General features: G+C 51.6%; 1 protein-coding gene and 1 long non-coding RNA gene across 2 annotated transcripts; one reads left to right on the top strand and one right to left on the bottom strand.

Moving 5' to 3' along the window:
• Positions 1-5,630: 5,630 nt before the first annotated feature.
• LOC128821283 (zinc finger protein 883-like) lies at positions 5,631-21,928 on the bottom strand. Its single transcript, XM_054002240.1, has 5 exons — positions 21,869-21,928; positions 20,757-20,835; positions 19,272-20,190; positions 10,557-10,560; positions 5,631-9,929 (listed from the first exon to the last, which is right to left on the bottom strand). Exons 1-5 carry the CDS (start codon positions 21,902-21,904, stop codon positions 9,342-9,344), a joined length of 1,626 nt encoding a protein of 541 aa, XP_053858215.1. The 5' UTR covers positions 21,905-21,928; the 3' UTR covers positions 5,631-9,341.
• Positions 11,102-14,716, top strand: LOC128821284 (uncharacterized). The gene is made up of 2 exons (XR_008441062.1): positions 11,102-11,493; positions 11,855-14,716. It is a non-coding gene; the product is annotated as an uncharacterized LOC128821284 (long non-coding RNA).
• Positions 21,929-22,484: the final 556 nt, after the last annotated feature.

Here is a 22,484-nt window from a genome sequence, read left to right as displayed (position 1 = left end):
TAGAGTCCGGACCCCTGAATGCAGGGTGGTTGGCTCAAGCCTGTGAGCTATATGCTGTATACAGGGTATTGCTGGAACTTGAAGGGAAAAAGGGGACGATTTTCACTAATTCCAAATACGCATTTGGGGTACTACATACCTTTGGGAAAATTTAGGAAGAAAGGCGACTGCTAAATACCCGGGGAAAGGGGCTAATTCATGAAGAAATAATTAAACAAATATTAAAAGCTATCAGAGGGCCAAAGGCAGTTGCTGTAGTCCATGTAAAAGGACACCAAACCAGGATGCACTTCCGAACTCGGGGGAACAACTTAGCCGACAAAGAGGCAAAAAGTGCAGCTTTGTTAAAGGTGAGTATCCCGGAGGTTGAAAGGGTTGAAAGGGAGGAAACCCAGGAACCACCCCCCCCAGCCCTCCAAAAAGGAGATAGAGGATTATCAAAAGATTGGGGGGCGTCTGGAAGGAGGTAAGTGGAAGTTGCCAGATGGGAGGGAATTATTATCGAAAGAACACACTAGGAAGATTCTAAGGAGATTGCACCAACAAACACACTGGGGGGCCCAAGCACTAGCCGAGCAATTCCTGAGATTCTTTGGCTGTAAAGGGATATATGAACTGGCTAAGCAAGAGGTACAGGGGTGCATAATCTGCAAAAAAATAAATAGAGCAAATTCCCGGAAACTAACACTGGGGAGTCGCCCAGCAGCTTACTGACCTTTTGAAAGAATCCAGGTAGATTTCACTGATCTACCTAAGGTTGGGAGATACAAATTTTTACTAGTCATAGTAGACAAACTAAACCACCGGGTGGAGGCTTTTCCAAGCTCCAGGGCTACAGCCCAGACAGTATCAAGGTTCTTATTGGAGGAAATTATACCTCGATACGGGTTAGCAAGTTACATTGATTCGGACCAAGGAACACATTTTACTTCAAAAATTATTAAACAATTGGCAGATACCTTAGGTATCAGATGGGATTATCACACCCCGTGGCACCCTCAGAGTTCTGGGCAAGTGGAAAGGATGAATCAAACATTAAAAGCCCAACTAGCCAAACTAATGTTAGAAACAAAAATGTCATGGATAAAATGTCTCCCGTTGGCCTTATTAAACATAAGAACTATGCCTCATTCCAAAATGGGGCTTTCACCTTTTGAAATGTTATATGGGATGCCTTATACTCATGGTATGCCTGTAGGGCATCCGAAATTAGAGGATGGGCAAATACAACCATACCTGATAACATTAAATAAGAATCTTGAGGAATTGTGAAAGCAGGGGGTAATCATGCAGCACAGCCCCCTTGGCTTCTCCATACATAAGATACAGCGTGGGGACAGGGTTCTCATAAAAACATGGAAAGAAGTTCCACTATCCTGTCATTGGGAGGGACCCTATATCATCCTTTTAACTACAGACACTGCTATACGCACCGCAGAGAAGAGGTGGACACACGTGTCAAGGGTGAAGAAAATTGACCTTCAGGACCGAGCCCCGGAGTGGAAAATCACCTCCTCCCCTGGAGATTTGAAGATAACTTTGCGCCGGCCTAGTAAATGACCGAGAGTAACTTGGTCAGATGTTCTGTGCCAGATTGTAACTGTTACCCCTTTGCATATTTTATTTGTGAATACTGTTATAATAGGTGGGTTGTTCACTGTTGGAGAGGAATAAGACCGAGTGGGCTGTGTGCAAAGTGCTTTAAACAAGAACAAAACCTGACTAGCCATTTTCTGGTATTGGCCACCAGGCTGAGACTGATTCAATTGGATTCAATAATTTGGTTTCGTCTATATCAGAACAGATTGAGGGGGAAATTACAAACAAAAGCTAAAATCGTTACTGTTGAGTGCCGTAGGTTGAACAAGGTAACCTGCAGTGCAGATCCTGTTGAATTATGCCGGTGGGGCACCTTTAAGCGAAGGTATGTATGCAGCTCGGTCTTGGTACAAAACCACCGACGAAGATTCCTGCTGCCAAGAAGATGGTCTACCCCGCTGCTGGAGGCACCCCAGTGGGCGCAGGGAACGGCAGAGGAATCCTAGCAGTGGGAGTAATCCTGACGAGCCTGAGTCTAGCCACGTGCCTCAGTAACCTTTCTAACCCTGAAACAGGGGAACCCAGTGGCAGGTACCCAGGAGGTCCAGTGCCCCTGATCCCATGGAACTGCAGTAAGGGTAAGCCTAATAAACCTTGTTCTAAAACTAACAATCAACAGGGGGCATATAAATTCAAGGAAAAATTAGAAATATACCTCAAAAATGGACAGTCAGCACATAAATTGCACCGAAGGAGCCCAGGGGAAATTTCCATCCCAGCCTGTAGCAAATGTAATCGTACTGTATGGATTGGTGGGAAGCAAGAGTCAGTTTTTATTACTTACTTTCAAGGTAATTCACTGTGTTATAACCCCAATGAACTAGGTATCTGTCTGATGGGGGGAAAAACCTACTGGGTGGGAAATAACCTGAAGTATGAAAATAGGATACCTCTAAAAACTGAGCCAATTATCCTGGACCTTTTAGAGGACCAGGATGACAGGGTTTGTTTACAGTATGAGAAGATATTCTGCTTCACAAAGGACAAAGAGGGAATGGACCCAGAAAATAAGATGAAACAGGTAATGCAAGAGGTAAAAAGACAGGAGGCTGAAATGAGAAAAAAGAGGGTGGAACAGGAAAGATTGAAAACTCTAAGTGAGCAATATGACCAATTGGAAAAACAATACACAAAATGGGGATTACCTGCTTCAGATCAGAATCTATTTGTGGATCTGATGCAGGAAATTGCCACTGAACTAGGGTTGTCGAATTGCTGGATCTGTGGGGGGCTAAAATCTGCTGAGAAATGGCTTTGGAAGGGCAAGCGTTTGACTCCTGAAGTGGAAGGCCAACAGGACCCCCAAAATAATTCAAAGACCAGAGGGGTGGGTGTTGGATAAACGGGTAATCGGAACTTTCTGTCTCAGCAGAGAAGGTAGAGAATACTCAGAAGTTGTAGGCTACACTCCGTGCATATCCACTTTAACCATTAACTCTACCAGCAAAATTAAGACCTGGCAGCCTGAAAGCCCTACTGGGTATTGGAGCCAGGAGAAAAAGGATAAGTGCGAATGGAGTGATAAAATCGGGCTTTGCAGGAACAAAAGCCCTGGAGCCAACCCATACTGGTCAATCAATGAGTTAAGTAAGTACTGGGATGAACCGAAGAACATAAGGAATAGATGGAAAGCACCAAATGGGTTGTACTGGATCTGTGGGAAAAAGGCCTACAGCGAGTTACCTCAACACTGGAAGGGATCCTGCACGGTAGGACTATCAGACCTGTTTTCTTCATCTTACCCAGGTCAGAAAGCAGCTCACTGGGGGCCCCCTTGTATGAATCTCTAAACCGGGAGAGGAGAAGCTTAAAGGAAAAATTTCCTCTCATTGGTGGGGGACAAACTTGGGGTGAAGACGAATGGCCTGCTGAAAGAATAATTGAATACTATGGTCCGGCCACATGGGCACAGGATGGGTCATGGGTATATAGGACCCCCATCTATTTGCTGAACCGCTTAATAAGACTGCAGGCTGTGGTAGAGATCGTATCCAATCACACTTCAGATGCCCTCGAATTATTATCCAAGCAACACTCTCAGATGAGGGCTTTTGTATACCAAAACAGGATAGCCCTTGATTACTTACTAGCCGAGGAAGGGGGTGTCTGTGGGAAATTTAACGAATCCCAGTGTTGTGTGGAGATAGACGATTACAGGGAAACTATTAGAGACCTGGCCACAGAAATTAAACGAGTAGCCCACGTCCCGGTACAAAAGTGGGACTCCCTGCTCCAGTCATCGTGGTGGGACCATTTGTTCAACGGGGCCTGGTGGAAAAAGGTAATTTTCTTCATTTCATGCTCGGTGGCGGGAGTCATATTCCTACCCTGTCTCATCCCCTGTTGTATAAGGCTTATACACTCAGTAGTACAGGGGATGCAGATGGCAGCATTACCCACAGATCCAGAATCCGCTCTAGGAAAAACGAACCAGGTATCAAAACTGATGACACTACAAGAGGAGACACCACATAGCAGGGCAGCTGAAGCCCTAGCCAGATTCGAAAAACAAATAAAGGGAAGAGAACAGACACACAAATACTACCACGAAATTCCGGGAGAGGACTTGAACATGGGGAAGTAAGGAAAGAATATATATATCAAACTCATTGTAGGCCCTGTGACTGCAAGATAAAATAAAAACTATAGAAACTAGTAGAAATAATAAGTAGGGCACGAATTAATGGGTTAATATAAAAGGTGGGGGATTGTTATATGTAACAGGTATAATTTGCGCCTTTTTTTTTTTTGCATGACATATATATATATATATATATAATATTAAATAGTTGTTAGAATGTACTCTTTGGCATTAGAAGCCCCCCTTCTCAGGCAAAACCAGGTGTGTGTTGAAACCCGATTTACAAGCAAAAGGATGTGGCTCGCCAGGACATGGGCCTTATCTGAGGCAATACGGAGACACCTAGGCGCTGATCATCGCGTGAACGACCCGAGATGGACATCAGGAACATCCCCCGGGCCGATACATGTGAATACCGTGTTCCCGTAAATTTCATCAAGAGTTTCAACGACACCGGACTTCGAATTGTTCTGCCTTGTCACCGAGAAAGAAATCTCATCAACTTATGGGACTTTGAATGAAACAAAGGACTGAATGCTGAAATCCTGGCTTCAGGCAAAATTTTCCCTATAAAAATCACTTGTACCAGTATGGTGGTGTGGGAGCATAGAGTGAAACCTCTGCTGAGGCTGATCTCTGTGTCTTGCACCCAGCGCCGATCCTGGGCTAGGCACTGTCCTTTTCCTTGTGGCTGGCTAAGTTAGATCTCTATTGCTAAAATAAATTCTTTTTATTTTTTTTAATTTGGCTGGATCATTTTTCATTTATAACACTGGCCACGGGCACAGGAAGTGCCCAGGGGCAGAGGGGGTGAACACCCAGCCCCGGAGGGGAGGGGACTAGCCGGGCAGGGAGCCAGGGAAGGGAAGAGGCCGATCAGGAAGAAATGCTGCCAGGTGGGACAGGGCTTTAGACCAGGGCAATGCCCTCTCTTACACAACTGGCTCGGCTCTGGAAACTCCCCTGCGGAAGGCCCAGGGCATTCACACAGAGGGCTGGAGGTTTTCATCCCTTTACATGGGCCATACCTGGCTCAGCTGCTCTGCTGAGAGAGGCGGGGCCACATCTTAGAAGGGGCCATAAACCATCAGAGCCCCCCAAAGTGCCCCGGGATCCACAGTGTGACATGAAATAGTGTAAAACTCTTTCCAGGGGAGGTATCTGGGCATTCACACCTGAATCCGTATTGACCCACAGAACTTGGTGTTTCTGGAGCTTTCCCAGCCCCCAAGGAATCCAAACTGGGACCATCACTTAGAACAAGGACCAGGACATCGCAACAATCTATTTTTGTTGCTGGATCCAGGACTGGTGCCTGTGTATCTTTCTACTCTTACTGTCTTTTCCCTTATAAGTTTTCCTAAGTGTTATTTTAATGCTTCTATATTGCTAGAGATGGTAACCAAAAGGGTTCCAAACCTGCTTTACATGGCAAAGAAATTGTTCAAAATAAACCCAACAGAGATATATTTATAAACATAGATCAGTCACTGTTGTTTCACTTTAATCTGTGCCAGGGGATCCAAGAACCATAACCTGGGTTACCCTCGCCTTCAGGCATGCATCAGAACAGGAGCTGGATGTGGGGGAAAGCTTCTGGAAGCTCCTCACAGAAGCCACCCCTGGAGCACCCGTTTCTAAAACCTGGTCACACAAATGCAATACATTGCCCAACATGGGTTACCAGGAACACGGGTCTCTAAGTCTCTGCCCGATGGGGCTCACTGTGGATCATCCAACTTTGGTCCTCCAATGGGTAATGGAGTTGGAACAGCGTTTGAAGCCCTTACCACACTTGGGGCACTCACAGGGGTTCCCTTTGCAGTGAATCCATTGGTGTAAGGTCAAGGTAGAGCTCTGAGTGAAGCTTTTCCCACAGTCAGGACACTCCAAGGGCTCTTCCCCAGTGTGGATATTCTGGTGGTGAATCAGGTGGGAGCTCTGGCTGAAGTTCTTCCTGCACTTCCCACACTTGTAGACCCATTCCCTGAAGTGCAGGCGCTGGTGGCTGATGAGGTTAGAGTGGTCACTGAAGCTCCTCACACATTCCCTATACCTGTAGGACCGTTCTCCCGTGTGAATTACCTGATGGTGGATCAGACAGGAGCTCCGGCTAAAGCTCTTCTCACATTCCAAGCACTTCTAGGGCCGTTCCCCTGTGTGAATCTTCTGGTGCCGGATCAGGTAGCAGCTCCATCTGAAGCTCTTCCCACATTCCAAGCACCTGTAGCACATCTCCTCAATGTGAAACCACTCAAGGACCACCTCAAGGGTCAGAGCTCTGGATGAAGCTTTGGCTGTCTTCCTGACACAGTATATGTCTTTCCTCCTCGGAGCACCGTGGGCTGTGTTTGGAGACCCTCCTCACAGGATACCTTTGTAGCTTTTCCTTCCCATTGTATTCCTGTGCTGTGGAGTCACTCAAAACGGCCTCTTCCATGAGGTTGTGATGTAGGGATTTGTCCTCCCTGGTCTCTGTCAGTGCCTGGGGAAGGAGGGAGGGAGGGAGGGAGGGAGGGGATTTGCCTCCATGCAAGAAGGAAGGGGAAGGACATCCCCCAAGTCCATCCCCTCCCTCCAAATGACCACAATTTCAAAATAAAAAGGCTCTCAGGCAAAGATATGGGAATGGGAATAACAGTTCTTTACTAGAAAAAACTAAATTTTAAAAAATATGTAATTAGTACAAACAAAACTACTGATAGAGTCAGAAACCTGACACCCTGAGGAGTCAGGGTGTTAGTGATAGTCCAGTTAAATGGTGGCTGCTCCTCCTGTTCCTAGAGTGGCAGATGAAATGCTGCTGAAGTGATGGTCCAATAGAAGGGTGTAATTTTCTCTGAAGGTCTGGTGATAGAGTAGATGGGCCTGGTCTTCCTCTGGGAATCCAGTGAAGAGGCTGAGCTGCTGTCTCAAGAAATGCTGATTTTATGCAGCTTGGCTCCTCCTTCTGGGTGGAGCATCTCACAATGGGATGATATAACTTTATCAGTCATGCAGTGAGCCATTCAATGGCCCATTAACAGAAGGTATCTCCCCGGAAGGAGACATTGTTCTTGAAAGAGATAAGAAAGCTGCCCAACAGAAGATACCTGCCCCACCTCCGACAGATGGCAAATAGAATATATGCTTATCTTACAAGCCAGGACACACGTCTCAGTTCCCTCCCCTGCTTCCCTGCTCAACCAGGGGCGCTCCCAGCAACACCAGTGCCACCAGTCCAGCCCCAGCTGCCGCCACACGCCCCATGGCCAGCATGTCGGCAGCAGGTGCTGACGGCCCCAGAGCAGCCGTGTGGCGCTGCGAGCACCAGTCTGGAGCAGTTCAGAGCGTGGGTGGGCGGCATCAGCCATGCCCGGGCAGGGGGGGCCCGGCCTTGGCGCCCTCCACATATTCCCTTCCCAAATTCCCCTGGCGGGGCGCACTGGGGGTGGGGGGTCACAGCTGGAGTCCAGGTGAGGAGGGTGAGTGCTGTGAGTCTACTGGACACTGCCAAATCACCAGCAGCAAGTGCTTTGCTCGGCTGAGCGCTGCCCGAGGGACTGGGCTGCAGCAAGGGGGGATACCTTGCTCCAGGGGGGATGTCCAGCAAACGGGGAACCCTCACAGGTCACTTCTAACCCCCTCTGGCGGGCTGACCCTGTCTGGATGCAAGGTGCCACCAAAACCGCTCTGTCCCTGCACTCTGCACCTAGACAGGGGAGAGAAAATAAAACGAAAGGCCCAGGAATTGAGACAAGGACCAGGAGGGATTGCTCCCCAAACATTGTCACAGGCAAAACAAACTCACCCTGGGGAAAGGACCTCAATTTATTACCAACCAAAACAGAGCAGGATAATGAGAAGGAAAATAAAACTTAAAAACTCCTTCCCCCAGCCTTTCCCCTTTCCCAGGTGCTCCCTCCTCCCTCCGGCAGCACAGGGAGCTGGGAATTGGGGTCACAGTCAGTTCATAGCACCTTGTTCCTGTTGCTGCTGCCCAGGGAGAAAAGTTGGGAGCCCTTCCCCTGCCCCAGGGTGGGTCCCCACAGGGCCTCAGGTCCTTCCAGCAAAGCTGCTCCAGCTTGGGCTCCTCTGCCCAGGGATCCACAGGGTCCTGCATGGAGGCTACTCCAGCACGGGCTTCCCAAGGGCTCACATCCTTCTTTTCGGGCATCACCCTGTTCCAGTGTGGGCTCCTCCTGCAGGAGAATCTCAGCTCTGGCACTTGGAGCACTCCTGCCCCTCCTGCACTGCCCTGGGTGTCTGCAGAGCTGTTCCTTTCACATGTTTCCACTCTGCACAGGAACTTTTCCTTTCTTGAATCCATTATCCCTGAGGTGTCACTGCGATCTCCGATGGGCTTGGTGTTGGCGAGTTGTGGGTCCATCCAGGAACTGGTGCTGGCTTTGCTGGACACGGGGAAATTTTTGACAGCTTCTCAGAAAATCCACCCCTGTAGCCCCCTACTTCCAAAACCTGGCCACACAAACCCAGTACACGGGCCACCTGGAACATGGATCACGGGTCTTGGCCCAGTGAGGGTCACTGTGAATCATCCAATGTGGGTTCTCTGATGGGTGATGAAGTTGGAGAAGCAGACAAAGCTCTTCCCAAAGTCGGGGCATTTGCAGGGTGTTGCAGCGTGTCCACAATGAGCCTCTGTGAGCGACCTGCATTCCCAGAGCAGGCTTGCTTAACCTGCTGATGAACAAGGCCAGAGACAGGTCTTTGTGTGGAACTCCAAACGTGGTTTATTGTGATGAAGAGGGTCCAGGGACAGAGACAAAATGGGGCTGAGAACACAAGGTTTCATATGGGGGGAAAGAGGTGGATCCGAGGGTCGAGGGCCAATGGGAACTGAGTACAAGTGACGCAGAGGTAGGGGCAGCCAACTGGGGAACCAATGAGGTAACAGAGGCAGAGCACTGCAGTAAACTGGGACCAATAGGGGACAAGAGAGGGGAGAACATTCTAGGGGGAGTACCTATAAGGAAAAAAACAGCAGCTGAACTGGGTGATACCAATAAAACCTGTTGCATTAACATGAGCCTGCAAATGCCTATGGGTGAGACTGTTGTATTCGAAGAGGTATCTTTGATCCTGGGCACCTCTGCCCTTCCAGGGCCAAGGTATTACAGCTCCAATGGTAGGCCCCTGGGCCTCCACACCAGGGCTTCCCTTACAAGTGGGACTGTTGGTGTTGGGTCAAGCCAGAGCTGGAGGAGAAGCTCTTCCCACACTCCCCACACTTGTAAGGCCTCTCCCCAGTGTGGATGCGCTGGTGCAGGGTGAGGTGGGAATTGCGTTTGAAGCCCTTCCTGCAGTCAGGGCAGCGGAAGGGCCTCTCCTCTGTGTGAATGCGCTGATGCAGGAGGAGATGGGAGCTGGTCCGAAACCTCTTTGCACACTCAGGACACTCGTAGGGCCGTTCTCCACTGTGGATCTTCTGGTGCTGGATCAGGTCAGAGCTGATGCTGAAGCTCTTCCCACACTCCCCACACACAAAGGGCCGTTCCCTGGCGTGCAGGCGCTGGTGGGTGAGGAGGTTGGAGCGGTCACTGAAGCCTTTCCCACATTCCTTGCACTTGTAGGGCCGTTCCCCCGTGTGAATTACCTGATGGCGGATCAGACAGGAACTCCGGCTAAAGCTCTTCCCGCATTCCAAGCACTCATAGGGGCGTTCCCCTGTGTGGATCATCTGGTGGCGGAGGAGGTGGAAGCTCCGGCTGAAGCTCTTCCCACATTCCAAGCATTTGTGGGACTTCTCCTCATTATGAGGCTTCTTCACCAGCTCTGAGTTCCAGCTGAAGCTCTGACCACCTTCCTGGCACAGGGGGTCTCTTTCCTCCTTGAAGCACCCTGGGCTGGGTTTGAAGCCCCTCCTCGTGCGGGATCTTTGGGGCTTCTCTTCCCCATTGGATTCCTGTGCCGTGGAAGCACTCAAAACGGCCTCTTCCGCAATGTTCCGCCAGGGGGATTTCTCCTCCTTGATCTCTGTCTCCAGGTCATTGCCTGGGGGAGGAAGGACAAGGAGAGGATGGGATTTGCCTCCGTGCCAGAGGGAAGGGGAAGGAGATCCCCCCAGTCCATCCCCAGCAGGACAGCATTGGCAGTGGGGTTGTCCTGCAGCCTGTGCTGGGCTGGGAGATGGAGCAGAAGTGAGGGGGAAAGGGGCAGTGACTTCCTCCTCACCTGCCTGCATGTCCCAGAGCATCTTCCTCTTCCTTGCAGCCTCCTCCTCCATTCAGCCAAGCTTTAGGAATGACAAATCCTGGTTTTGGGGGAAAGCAGCATGTGCTGAGTTGGAGGTTCCTCCTGCCCAAGTCCATTTCTAGAAGTCACCAGGCATCTTGTTTCCATGAAAACCTCCAAAACACCACAAAGCAGAATAAACACCCCTCCAAAATATTAAGATTCAGCAAAGGAGCCCTCCAAGATTCCCCCCTCTCTGGTCTCTCCCTTTTGGGGTCCTGGAGGTCTTCCCTCTCCTGGGTCCCGCTTAGGGTTGCTGGAAATTTTAAGAGGTCCTAGGGGTCCCTTCTCCTCTCAGTCACTGTTTCGGCTGCTGGGGGTCCCAGGGTTCCCACTCTTCAGGCTCACCTCACTCCAGGATGCCGGGGATGTCTCCCCTCCCAGTCTCCCGTTTCAGGGTCGAGGGCAATCTGCCCTCCCTGTTAACTCTGTGCTTCCTCTTTTCCAGTCCGCCGGGGGTATTCCAAACCGGTATCACTCCTCTCCGCTCTCCCACGCCAGGGGCAGCCAGAACTGATGTCCCCTTACCCCCGCCGGGCCATCTCCATGTGGCGTGCGGGATCTCCCATCCTCCACGCCGTATCTTGGGCTCTGCCGACAGGCACGGCCGGGATCCCCCCCCGAAAAAAAAAACACCTCCCGGGGACCCAAGATATCTGGGGCAAGCTCTCCCTCCCCAGTCACCTGTGGGATGCGGCGGGGCAGATGCTCCACGGGCCGGGAGGGCTGCGGACACAGGGCGCGCGAATTTCCTCTTCTTCCTCTTCCGCTTTCTTCTGCTTTTCTTCTCCTTTGCGGAAGATCAGACAGCTACAGAAGCTGGCCTCCTGGCCCCGGTACAGTGGAAGCCATGGGAGAGATAAACGCAAGGCAAGAACAAATACGAAGGCCGCCCTCCCTCGCCGTCTTCCGGCTTCTCCTCCTTTTCCGGCTCCTGCACCTCCCCTTCCTCTCCCGTTCCACTGCCGTCAGCTCCCCCCGCTCCCATCCCCGGCTGCGGGCCAGGGGCTCTGGGACACTGCGTGAACGGGGAAGAAGGGAGAAGACGGGGCGGACCCCTAGACGGAGTGGCAGAGAAGGTGGGTCAGCCCCGAACCGAGATGGGGGGAGCTGGGATTTGGGGGGACGATGGGTAAGGAATGGGAGAGGGAAGATGAAGGGAGGTGGCACAGCGGGAAGGTGCTTTCCAAAGGGGGTCCCTTCGTGTCTCCCTTACGTAATCCCTGGAGAGGTTCCCTGCAGCTCTGGGGGAGGCGGATCGTCACTGGGGGGCTCATGAGGGGTTCCCCCCACCCAGCAGCCGGTGCTGCGGTGGCCGTGGAGCAGAGGGGAGTGGGAAAGGGGGGTCCGGCACGGCCCCCTGAGCTTCCAACTAGCCGTGGGGTGCTGGAAATAGCGGTGGCGGGAGGCATGCCATGACCTGTGTCCCTGCCCACACAGGGGTGTTCCAGCAGACGGGAAAGGCCAAGTTGCCACTTCCAGAATGGCATTCTGCAGTGGAGTTGGACAGGAACAGCTCACACACTCCGTTGGAAAGCCGCTCTGCATCATCCTATGGTGATTCTCGTCTACCTCTCACCCAGCTCCAGGCTGTGGAAATTCTCTTATTCTGTCTGCATACCAGCACCGGCACAGGGAATAGCCTTACAAGTGTGAGGAATGTGGGAAGAGGGTTCAGAGCATCTCGGATCTCATGAAACATCAGTGGATGCTCTCGGGAAAATCTCTTCCCAGCCCCCTGCTCCTGTCAGGCTACACCATGATCTGAGAAATACTTGTTTAGGCCTCGGCCTTGACAAACAGCCCTTGGGCTCAACTCTTCTTGAGTTTATCACCAACATTGTTCCAGGAACTGGTGCTGTCCAACGAGCTCCAACAGCCTTGGAAACTTTTTTTTTTTTTTTTTCCCCTGAATAACATCCCAAATGGGATCATATTTTAGTTCTCAACCTTTCCCATAAAGTTACCAACCTGAGCTGGGGCTAGGATGGAAAACGTCCTAGAAAGTCACCAACCTGAGCTGGGGCTAGGATGGAAAATGTCTGTGACTAAAGCCCATCCCTTGGACCCTATAAACAGCAGCCCTGAGTGAGACCCTTGGAACTCTCCTGGGCTGCAGCACCTCTGACAGCAGCCAGGAACTCTCCTGTTTTGCTTCACTCGGGGTATCCCCAAATGGTCCTGGGCTGAGCCCCCCCCCACTCCTCGAGGCTCTGCCCTGCACCTGGTGGGAAGATGCAAAGGCATCTGAAGGGAGAATTCCACTGGATTCCAGGGGAATTTTCCACAGGGACCTCATACAGACTCCTGTCCGTGTGTGTGTGACACTGAATATGCCATAGCAAATGTCCTGGGAATGCTGCTCTCCTGGAGTGGGAAGTACGTAAGATGTGTAAGTCAGTTGGGCCTGTGGGTATGTTCCTGTTGTGGTGTAATAAATTCTATGTGAAGTTACTGATTAAGTTTCAGTTAAGTGCTGTTAAGTGCTATTGGGCCTTTAAGCATAAACTGTTCAAATCCAGGCTCAGTTCTGTACAGGGGTCTACTCTGACCCTTGTGACTCAACAGTGGGGTCTTCCATATTCCTTTTCATCCTTACCCTTTTCTGTTTTTTTTTTTTTTTCCCTCACTCCTCTCTCCTTCAGAAATTCCTGAGCTACATAAATAGTTTAGGGCTTATTTCATTTTAGATTTATTGATTTTGGATTTTTGTTTCCTTTTTCTTGGTGTGCTTTAACCAAGTAATCTCTTCCTCCTCTATCCCTCCTTTTCCTCCTCCTCCATCCCTTCTCCTCTTCTCCCCAGGACCAGCACCCACCCTTGGTCTCCTGTGCCTCCCAAACCCATAGCATCCCACCAGAGGGGCAGGGATGGAGCTGGGGCAGGTCGGACTGGGGCAGCGTTGGGCTCTTAGCTGCTCCTGCCCACACTCGGCCCCCACCGCAGCTGCCACTGCCAGGACAGCACGGCAGGCCCAGCTGGATGGCCTCCATCTTCCCCCTCCCCAAATTCCCCTCCTGGGGGGCACTGAAGGTGAGGGGCGGTGCAGGTGGGGTCCACATGGGGAATGTTGGGCACTGCAGGTCTGCCTGGCAACTGGTGAGTCATCAGTCAAACCCCTGCAGAACCGGGGCATACCCCACAACCCCTTCAGGAATGGGGTCCTCATTCATCATCCCCAACCTTCAGCTGTCTCATTTCAGACCCCACCTCACCCCTCCCAATCCCCATCCCACCCCTCCCAATTCCTATCCCATCTGCCCCAGTCCATATCCCACCTCTCTCGATTCACATCCCACCCCTCCCTCCCTTCCTTCCTTCCCCTCCAGGGTTTGGAGCGCTGTGGGATTGAATACTTTTGGGGTAGTATTCAGTCATTTTGAGGTGGGATCGAGACATTTTGGGCTGGGATGGAGACACTTTCAGTGGCCACCTTCCTTGAGTGGTTTTGAAGTGATGGATAGAACCCCTCACCTTTTGGGATGCAAAATAATGGAGGAAACTACTCCAAATTTCCTCAAAAACCCCAAATCCTCCTGAATATCCCCCAGACTACAAAGTCCTCCCCCGTCCCTGTAAAATGGTGAGGTTTTACACATCTTGGATGAGGTTCTTTATTTTTACCCAATTTTGGGTGTTTTTAAAGGATGGATCACAAGAAAATAAAGGCCAAAATTAAAGAATTTATGTGTCAGCATTGTTTGAGTATCCATGGAGTTGGGTTGGGTTGGATTGAGTTGGGTGGGTGAAAGAGCCTTTTTTGGAGGTGTCCTAGGGTGACATTATGGTGCTTGTATCCCCAGTTGTGTGTTCTGTTTATGCCTGATATTATGTTCTGTGCCTTCAGGACTGGCTCCAAAAAGTGAAGGTTTGTTTTGTCTTGTTATCAGCCGGCTTACCTCCCCCCACAGTCTGTGTCTAGGAGAGAGGATAGGGCTTGCTTGCTTGCTGGCTTGCTTTCACTTTGCTCTCGCTCCTGCTTCTTGCTTTTGCTCATTAGTTAGTTTAGCTAGGCAGTCCAATTTCTTTCTGGACTGTTTTTCTTTCCCTTTCCTGAATACCATTCGAACCTGCTCCGGACTGGGACCTGGGAAACACTGAGAAACACCGAGAGCCTGCATTTTGTGACCTGCAGCAGCCATCCCCAGTGCCGGAGACCGAGAACTGGACGACCACTCCCAGGAGAGACTTTCAGAATTTGTCATCTCTTCAGAGCGGTGAAAGAGTTTTTGTCATCTGGTGTTGTTGTTTTGTGCCAGGGAGTGTTTCTGTCTGTTAAATAAACAGGGTTTTTTCCACTTGTCTCCAAGGAAATTTTTCCCAAACCAGGTGGGGGAGAAGGGGCCGTGGGGGTTTGCTGTCTGGGGGGGCTCCTCCTGGAGGTTTTCTCCCAAATTTGCCCTAAACCAGGACAGGAGGGGTTCCCACAAAATTGTCTCCAAAATCTTGGTCACTACCAGTGCTGGATTATCACATCTGTGACCAACTTGAATCACCAGGTTGATTCAAGTCCCAACATGGTCACCATAGATAACACAATGTGCGTCCTCTAATGGGTGAAGTTGGAGCAGTGAACAAAGCTCTTCCTGCAGGCAGGGCACTCGCAGGACTTCCCTTACCTGTGGGACTGTTGGTGTTGGGTCAAGGCAGAGCTGCAGGAGATGCTCCTTCCACGCTTGGGACACTCTGAGAGCCTCCTCCTGGTGTGGATGTTCTGGTGGCAGATCAGGTTGGAACAGTCACTAAACTTCTTTCCAAATTCCCTGCACATGTAGGGCTATTCCCCAGTGTGGATACTCTGGTGGCAGACCAGGCAGGTGCTTCACCTGAAACTCTTCCTGCATTCCAAGCACATGTAGGGGCTGTTCCCCAGTGTGGATCTTCTGGTGGCACATCAGGCTAAAGCTCTGGATAAAGCTCTTCTCACATTCCAAACACTTTTAGGGCTGTTCCCCATGTGGATCTTCTGGTGGCAGTTCAGGTTGGAGCTGTTGCTGAAGCTCTTCCCACATTCCAAGAAGCACTTGTAGGGTTTCTCCCCATTGTGAAGCTGCTGGTCAACCACCAAGTCAGTGCTCAGCTGCCTTCCCAACACAGGAGAACTGCCCTACCAGTGTGAAGAATATGGGAAGAGTCTCACTGATGTCACTGGGGAATGGCCCTACAAGTGTCAGGAATGTGGGAAGAGCCTTAGCATCACCTACTACCTGATCTGCCATCAGAAGATCCACACTGGGCAACAGCCTTACAAGTGTCCCGAGTGTGGGAAGAGGTTTCAGAATAGCCTCATCAGGCATCAGGGGATGCACACAGAGTAGAGACCCTTCCGCTGTACCAGCTGTAGGAAGAGCTTCAACTGTAGCTCCAATCTCATCACCCATCAAGACATCCACAGCTGGGTGAAACCCTGTAAGTGTTGGGAGTGTGGGAGGAGCTTCTGCAGCTCTGCCTTGACCTCACACTGCACCCACCAATAAAGGAAGACCTGTGAGTGCCCCAGCGGGGTGGGGAGAAGAGCTTTGTTTAGTGTTCCAACTTCTTCAACCATTGGAGGGCACACACTGGATGATCCACAGTGACCCACATTGTGCAGAGACTTGACGATCCATATGCAGAGCCGGGATGCACTCAATAAGCAGTTGTTTTTTTGATGCCTGTGATGAACAGGGATGATTTGAGGAATTAGATGTTCCCCAAGTGACCACCAGAGACCCTTAAATGACCCTTACTCTAATGTAAATGAGTTCCAATAAGTGATTTAAATATGTAAAAGAATTTGAGGGGAATGTTTAGCATATATGTATGAGTTTGGGAAATGTATTAATATGTATTAGCTATATAAATACAAACAAATATGAGAGATAGCTGAGTGTGTGTGATAGGGGGAGACATACCCTGCACACACTTGGCACTGAAATAAAGCTGCTTTCTAATAGTGAAATTACAGAGTTAAAGAGTTTAGTTCCTGTTTTCAGTGACATTTTCTTGTTACCCAGCCCCACCCCCACACACAATCCCCAGCTCGAAACAGGTGCTGGCACTCCAAAAGCAGCCGGGCTGTGCAGTGGTGGGGGGTTCATATCCCCACCTCGCACAGCACTGGGAGCTCTGCTCCTTGAGGGGTATCCTTATTCCAGGGAAGAATCTCCACATCCCTCTCTCCCTACGAACTGGATATGTCAGGAAACTCTGCAGCTAAATTTTGGGATGGGGCTGTTACAGTCTGAAGGCCTGAACTGTCAGGCAGACGTGCCCAGGCCACTGTGCCAGCTCAGCAGCTTTGGATAAATTATCATTTGGTTGTTCCTTTATTCCGGTATTTTAACAGATCTCCTGTATCTTATGTCATTGTCATTCAACGCCAAAAACAGTGGAAACCCCCTTCTTCATTTACCTCTGGCATGTTTGCAAACAGGGTATTGTTCCAGTTGTTTGACCCCATTCCGGCAGAGCATCCGGGTACAAGACTCCCACGGGAAGTCCCCGCCCACTGTCCCACCTCCAATTTTCCTCATTCTCCCAGTAATTTCCCATAGTCCCTTCAATCCTCAGCTCCCCCTACAGCTTAGTTTCAGGGTGTTCCTAACCACCCCCCACCCCCGCTCAGTACTGGGAACTCAGCCCCTTCACACTCGGTTCGGAAGTCCTCTTCTCCACCCTCTCACACACCCTTGCTATCATACCGCTAACCTCCAGGTTTCCCCAGAACTTGGTTTGGGGCTGCCACCTACCTCCCACTAAATCTGGGGGTTTGATGTGCCCCTTTCAGTGAGTTTTGTGGATTCCATATCCCTCCCACTCCGTTTATGGGTCCCAGACCAAACTTTCCACCTCTTTCCCATCGCCCTCAGATCCCCAGGCCACCATTCCCCGCTCTGGGTGTGGGGAGGTCCTACCCCACCCTTTTCCCGTCCTGCCCTCACTGCTTCCCATCGTCCCCCCCACCCTCACCTTCCCCCTCCCCATTCCACCTCCCGCTCACCCGAGAGCTCCGCGCCGGCAGCTGGGGGTGCTCCCAGCGCTACCAGTACGGCCCCAGCTGTCCCATCGCCAGTGCCGGGCGGTGCCGCGCTGTGCACTGGGGAGGTCCCCAAAGCGGCCCCGGGAGCACCAGTCCGGACCAGCGCGGGCGGGCGGCATCGGCCGTGCCCGGGCAGGGCCGGGCCCCGCGGGAACAGCGCGGGGGGGGGGGGGGCCGGCCTGGGCGTCCCCCACCTCCCCCCTCTCCAAATTACCCTGGCGGAGGGCGCTGGGGCCGAGGGGGGCTGCAGGTGGGGGACACGCCGTGCTCCAGGGGGGATATCCCGCAATCGGGTGACCCCCACAAGGCGGTTAAAACCCCTCAGCCGTCGGAGGAACCATGGGGTCACCCCAACCCCCCAAAATGAAGGCAGGGGGCCTCCACAAGCCATTTATAACCCTGAAAATTGGCAGAAAGCAGCAAGATCCTCTCCAAAATGGGGTCACCTCATCCTCCCATAATGAGGGAGCATCACGCAGCCCCTGAGAATAGCAGAGAGTCACCTCAGCCCCTGAAAATCAGCAGTATATTCCCAAAAGCCGTTCATAACGCCCCAAAATTAGCACAAAGCAGCAGGGTCCTCCCCGAAATGGGCTCCCTGTACAGTTCCCTATGGAGCCCCCCTTCCAAGTGCCAGAGCCACATGTCTCCCACCTCTGCCACCACCCCCCCTGAGGATTCTGGGTACCCCAAAAACTTGCTCAGGATGGGGTTGTCCAAAAATCCCCTCAGGAATGGGGAATATCCCAAAATCTCTTCAGCAATGGCAGATACCCCGAAACCTCCACAGATTTGGGGGATACCCTTGGAGACATGGTACCCCCATCCTTAACATCCCCTGTCTTTTGCTTTCTTATTCCAGATGCCTTCCCACCCATCCCAAAATTCATTCCAGCCCCTAACCTGCATCCCACCACTCCCAATCCCACCCTTCCCAATCCACATCCCACTCCACCCCAAACCCCATCCAAACCCTCCCAATTCACATCCCACCTTTCTCAATCCCCATCCCACTCCTCCTGGGGGTTTTGAGGGTGCTGTGGGATCACATATCTGGGGAGCCATTTTGAGGTGGAATCATGCCCTTAAGGGGTGGGACTGAGCCATTTTCAGTGGGATTGAGTCATTTTGATGTAACAGATTGATCCCTCTTGGATTTGGACTACAAAACTATGGAGAAAACTCTCCCACATTTCTCCAAATATCCCCCAGAACCCCAAAACCTCAGTATAATGGTGGCAGTTTAGAGGTTTTATTAATTTTTTTACCCCAACCTTAGGTGTTTTTAAGGGATAAACAGGAATTGAAAGAAAATCAAGGCCAAAATAAAAAGATTTACATGTCAGCATCATGTGAGTGTCCATAGAGTTGGCTTGGGTTGGTAGAAAAGCCTTTTTTAGAGGGGGTCTCTACCTCATTGCATTCAAAATTTTGGTCTTTGCCCCAGTCCATCACCATTTGGCTGTGCAAGACACCCATGGGCCAGAGAGAATTAGAATAGTGGAATTATTTAGGTTGGAAAAGACCATAAAGATCATTCAGTGTTGCTTGACACCAGAGTAAGAAATTATTGGATGGAGCAGATAAGAATTTTTGGGGTCTAAAGTCAACAAATCCACTCTTCCCAATGAATTTCCAACATCAGTCTGTGTCCCAATGAATGTTTCTACCCTTGTGTTCATCCAGGTGCCTATGAGCATACCAGGAGGGTGTGGAGACCACAAGCCAGACGTCTTCCAATGCGGATCGCCAGGAACATGGGTCACCAGGCCTCTGCCCAACATGGATCCTCCAATGCTCTTCCCACAGTTGGAGCACTTGCAGGGCTTCTCTTACCAGTGGGTCCGCTGGTGCGAGGTCAAGGCAGAACTCTGGGTGAAGCTCTTCCCACACTTCAAGCACCTGTAGGGCCTCTCCCCAGTGTGGACGCGCCAGTGCTTGACTAGGTCAGAGCTACGGATGAAGCCCTTCCTACAATCAGTGCAGCGGAAGGGCCTCTCCTCTGTGTGCATCCGCTGATGCATGAAGAGATCGGAGCTGGTCTGAAACCTCTTCCCACATTCGTGACACTCGTAGGGCCGTTCCCCAGTGTGGACACGCTGGTGGATGACAAGGCTGAAGCTGCGGTTGAAACTCTTCCCACATTCCAAGCAGTTGTATGGCCGTTCCCCAGTGTGCAGCCGGCGGTGGCTGATGAGATGGGAGCTCTGGATAAAGCCCTTCCCACATTCCAAGCAAACATGTGGCCGTTCTCCAGTGTGGAAGCGCTGGTGGTATGTGAGGCTGGACCTCTTGCTGAAACTCTTTTTACATTCCAAGCACCTGTAGGGGCGTTCCCCTGTGTGAAGGCGCTGGTGGACCACCAGGTCAGAGCTCTGTCTGAAACTCTTACCACATTCCCCACATGTGTAGGGCCGTTCCCCAGTGTGGATCTTCTGGTGGCGGATCAGGTGGGAGCTCCAGCTGAAGCTTTTTCCACATTCCAAGCACTTGTGGGGCTTCTCCCTGTCATGAAGCTGCTCATGGATCACTAGCTCTGAGCTCTGGCTGAAGCTCTGGCTGTCTTCCTGGCACAGGGTGGGTCTTTCCTCCTCAGAGCTCCCTGGGCTGGGTTTGAAGCTGCGCCTCATGGGGGATCTCTGGGGCTTTTCCTCCTTGTTGGCTTCCTGTGCTGTGGAGCTGCTTAAAACAGCCTCTTCCACAAGGTTCTGACATGGGGATTTGTCTTCTCTGGTCTCTGTGTGCAGGTCATTCCCTGGGGGAGGAGGGAAGAAGGAGAGGAAGGAAGAAGGAGACAGAAGAAGGAATGAGTGAGTCAAAGGAACAAGGAAAAGAGGGATTGAGGAGGGATAGGAAGGAAGAAGGAGCAGGAACAGGGAGGGGAAGGAAGTGAGGAAGGCAGAAGAAGGAAGAAGGGGAGGAATGAAAAAAGAGGAGGAAGGAGAAGAAGGAACAAAGAAGGGGAAGAATGAGAAAGGAGAGGAAGAATGAGAAAAAGGAAGTAAGAGGAAGGAGCATGAAGAAAAAGGAGGAAGGAAAGACAGGAAAGAATGAGGAAAAGAAGGAAGAAGAAACAAGGAGAGGAAGGAAAAAGCAGAAGAAAAGAGAGGGAGAAACAAGGAGAAGGGAGAAGGAAGGAGGAAGAAAGAAGGAGTGGAAGGAAATCTGCTTCTGTGCCAGAGGGAAGGGGAAGGACATCCCCCTCAAATTCATACCCAGCAGGACAGCATTGGTAGCGGGGTTGTCCTGCAGCCAGGGGTGATGCTGGGCTGGGAGATGAGGCAGAAGAGGGAGGGAAAGGGGCAATGATTTCCTCCTTACCTGCCTGGGTGTCCCAGAGCATCTTCCTCTTCCTTGCAGTCTCCTCTTCCATCTGACCAAAGTTTGTGAATGATAAATCCTGGTTTTGGCGGAAAAAAACAAGATGTGAGTGTGCTGGATTGGAGATTCCTCCTGCCCAAGTCCATCTCTAGAAGTCACTGGGCATCTTGTCTCTATAAAAGCTCTCAAAACACTAAGACACAGCCCCCAAAACCCCAAGATTCAGCCAAAAACCCTTCTAAATAGAAAATTGAGCCCGCAAAACTTAAAATGGCCAAGATTTAGCCCAAAAACCAATAAAAATACCAAGATTAATCCCCCAAGAACTTAAAAAGATCAAGATTCTGCAAGAGAAAAATCTCCCTGGAGGTCCCCCTCTCTGGTCTCTCCACTTCGGTATTTCAGTGGTCCCCCTTCTCCAGGCTGCTGGGGTTCCTCCATATATTGGGGATCCTCACTCCGGGATGCCAGGGGTCCCGAGAATCCCAGAGGTCTCCCCACTTTGAGGCTCTGGTGGTCGCTCTTCTCTAGGTTGCTGGAGGTCCAGTGGGTTGTGTACCCCCCCCCCCCCCTTCTCCGTGATCCCCCTGTTTAGGGATACCAAAGATTTTGGAAGTCCTGTGGGTGTTTTCTCCTCTCACTATCTGCTTCAAGATGCTGGGCATTCCAGAGTTCCCCCCCACCCTGCGTTTCCCACTTTGGCGTTCCTTGGGGGAGCCCTCTCCATCCTATCCCCTTCCCCTGGCTGCCGGCGGTCCCGCCTCTCTGGGTCCTCCGCTTCTGGCTCCCGAGGGTACCCCCTCTCCAGGCTTCTCCCTCTCCGTGCTCCACCTCCCCCCCTCCCCCCCCAGGCGGCTGGGGATCCCCCAGCTCCGGTATCGCCTCTCTCCGGGGCTTCCCCAGCCACACCTCGGCTCTTTCGAAGGGCCCCCAAAACCGGTGTCCCATCCCCCCGGCAGTACCGGGCGACCGCCACGAGGGCGGGCTAACAATGGAGGCGGCCCTGACCAGACAGACCAACCCCCACGGCGGCTCCGGGAACCCGGCATCCCCCCGCCCCCCGCCGGGGTTCTGCGGCCAGCCGCCACCGGGACCACCCCAAAAAAACCCACCTCCTGGGGACCCTCCACTACCCTCGCAAGGGCCATTTCCGGCTCAGCTTTGGATTCCGGAAGATCCAAAGATCCCCCTCCCAGAAAAACTCTACCAGGAACCCCCCATGATATTTGCGGCGAGCTCCCCCTCCCCCGTCACCTGCGGGATGCGGAGGGGAGGACCGATGCTCCCAGGACGGGGGTGCTGCAGTTACAACGAGCTTACAACGATTTACAAAGGAGGCTTTGGCTCCTCCTTTTCCTGCCCCTCCTCCTGCTTCGCTTCTCCTCTTTCTCTTCTCTTTCTCTTCTCTTCTCTTCTCTTCTCTTTCTCTTCTCTTTCTCTTCTCTTCTCTTCCTCCTCCTCCAACTACTTCTTTTTCTGCTGAATCCTTACTCTTCCTCGTCGTCCTTCATGCGTCCTCCCCCGGCTTCTCCTTGTTCATCCCTTCTTCTCCTCCTCTTCCTCCTCCTCCAGGAGCCCTGGCTGTGTGTATAGACTGGGGAAACAGAGGCTGGAGAGCAGCTGCAGGAAGGGACCTGGGGATCCTGATCGATGTCCATGTGGATCTGAGTCAGCAGTGTCCTCGCAGCCGGGAGGGCTATCTGTGTGCTGGGTGCATCAGGCCCAGCA

The sequence above is a fragment of the Vidua macroura genome, chromosome 37 (genome assembly GCF_024509145.1).
Source record: "Vidua macroura isolate BioBank_ID:100142 chromosome 37, ASM2450914v1, whole genome shotgun sequence".
Taxonomy (NCBI): Eukaryota; Metazoa; Chordata; class Aves; order Passeriformes; family Viduidae; genus Vidua; species Vidua macroura.
This window is presented reverse-complemented; position numbering and strand designations above follow the sequence as displayed.

Coding starts and splice junctions, on each gene's coding strand:
- LOC128821283 (XM_054002240.1), bottom strand. CDS start 21,904: ATGGCCCTTGCGAGGGTAGTGGAGGGTCCCCAGGAG. Junction 20,836..21,868: donor TAGTGGAGGGTCCCCAGGAG/GTGGGTTTTTTT, acceptor CGCCAAAACCAG/GATTTATCATTCACAAACTT. Junction 20,191..20,756: donor GCTCTGGGACACCCAGGCAG/GTAAGGAGGAAA, acceptor CTCCTCCCCCAG/GGAATGACCTGCACACAGAG.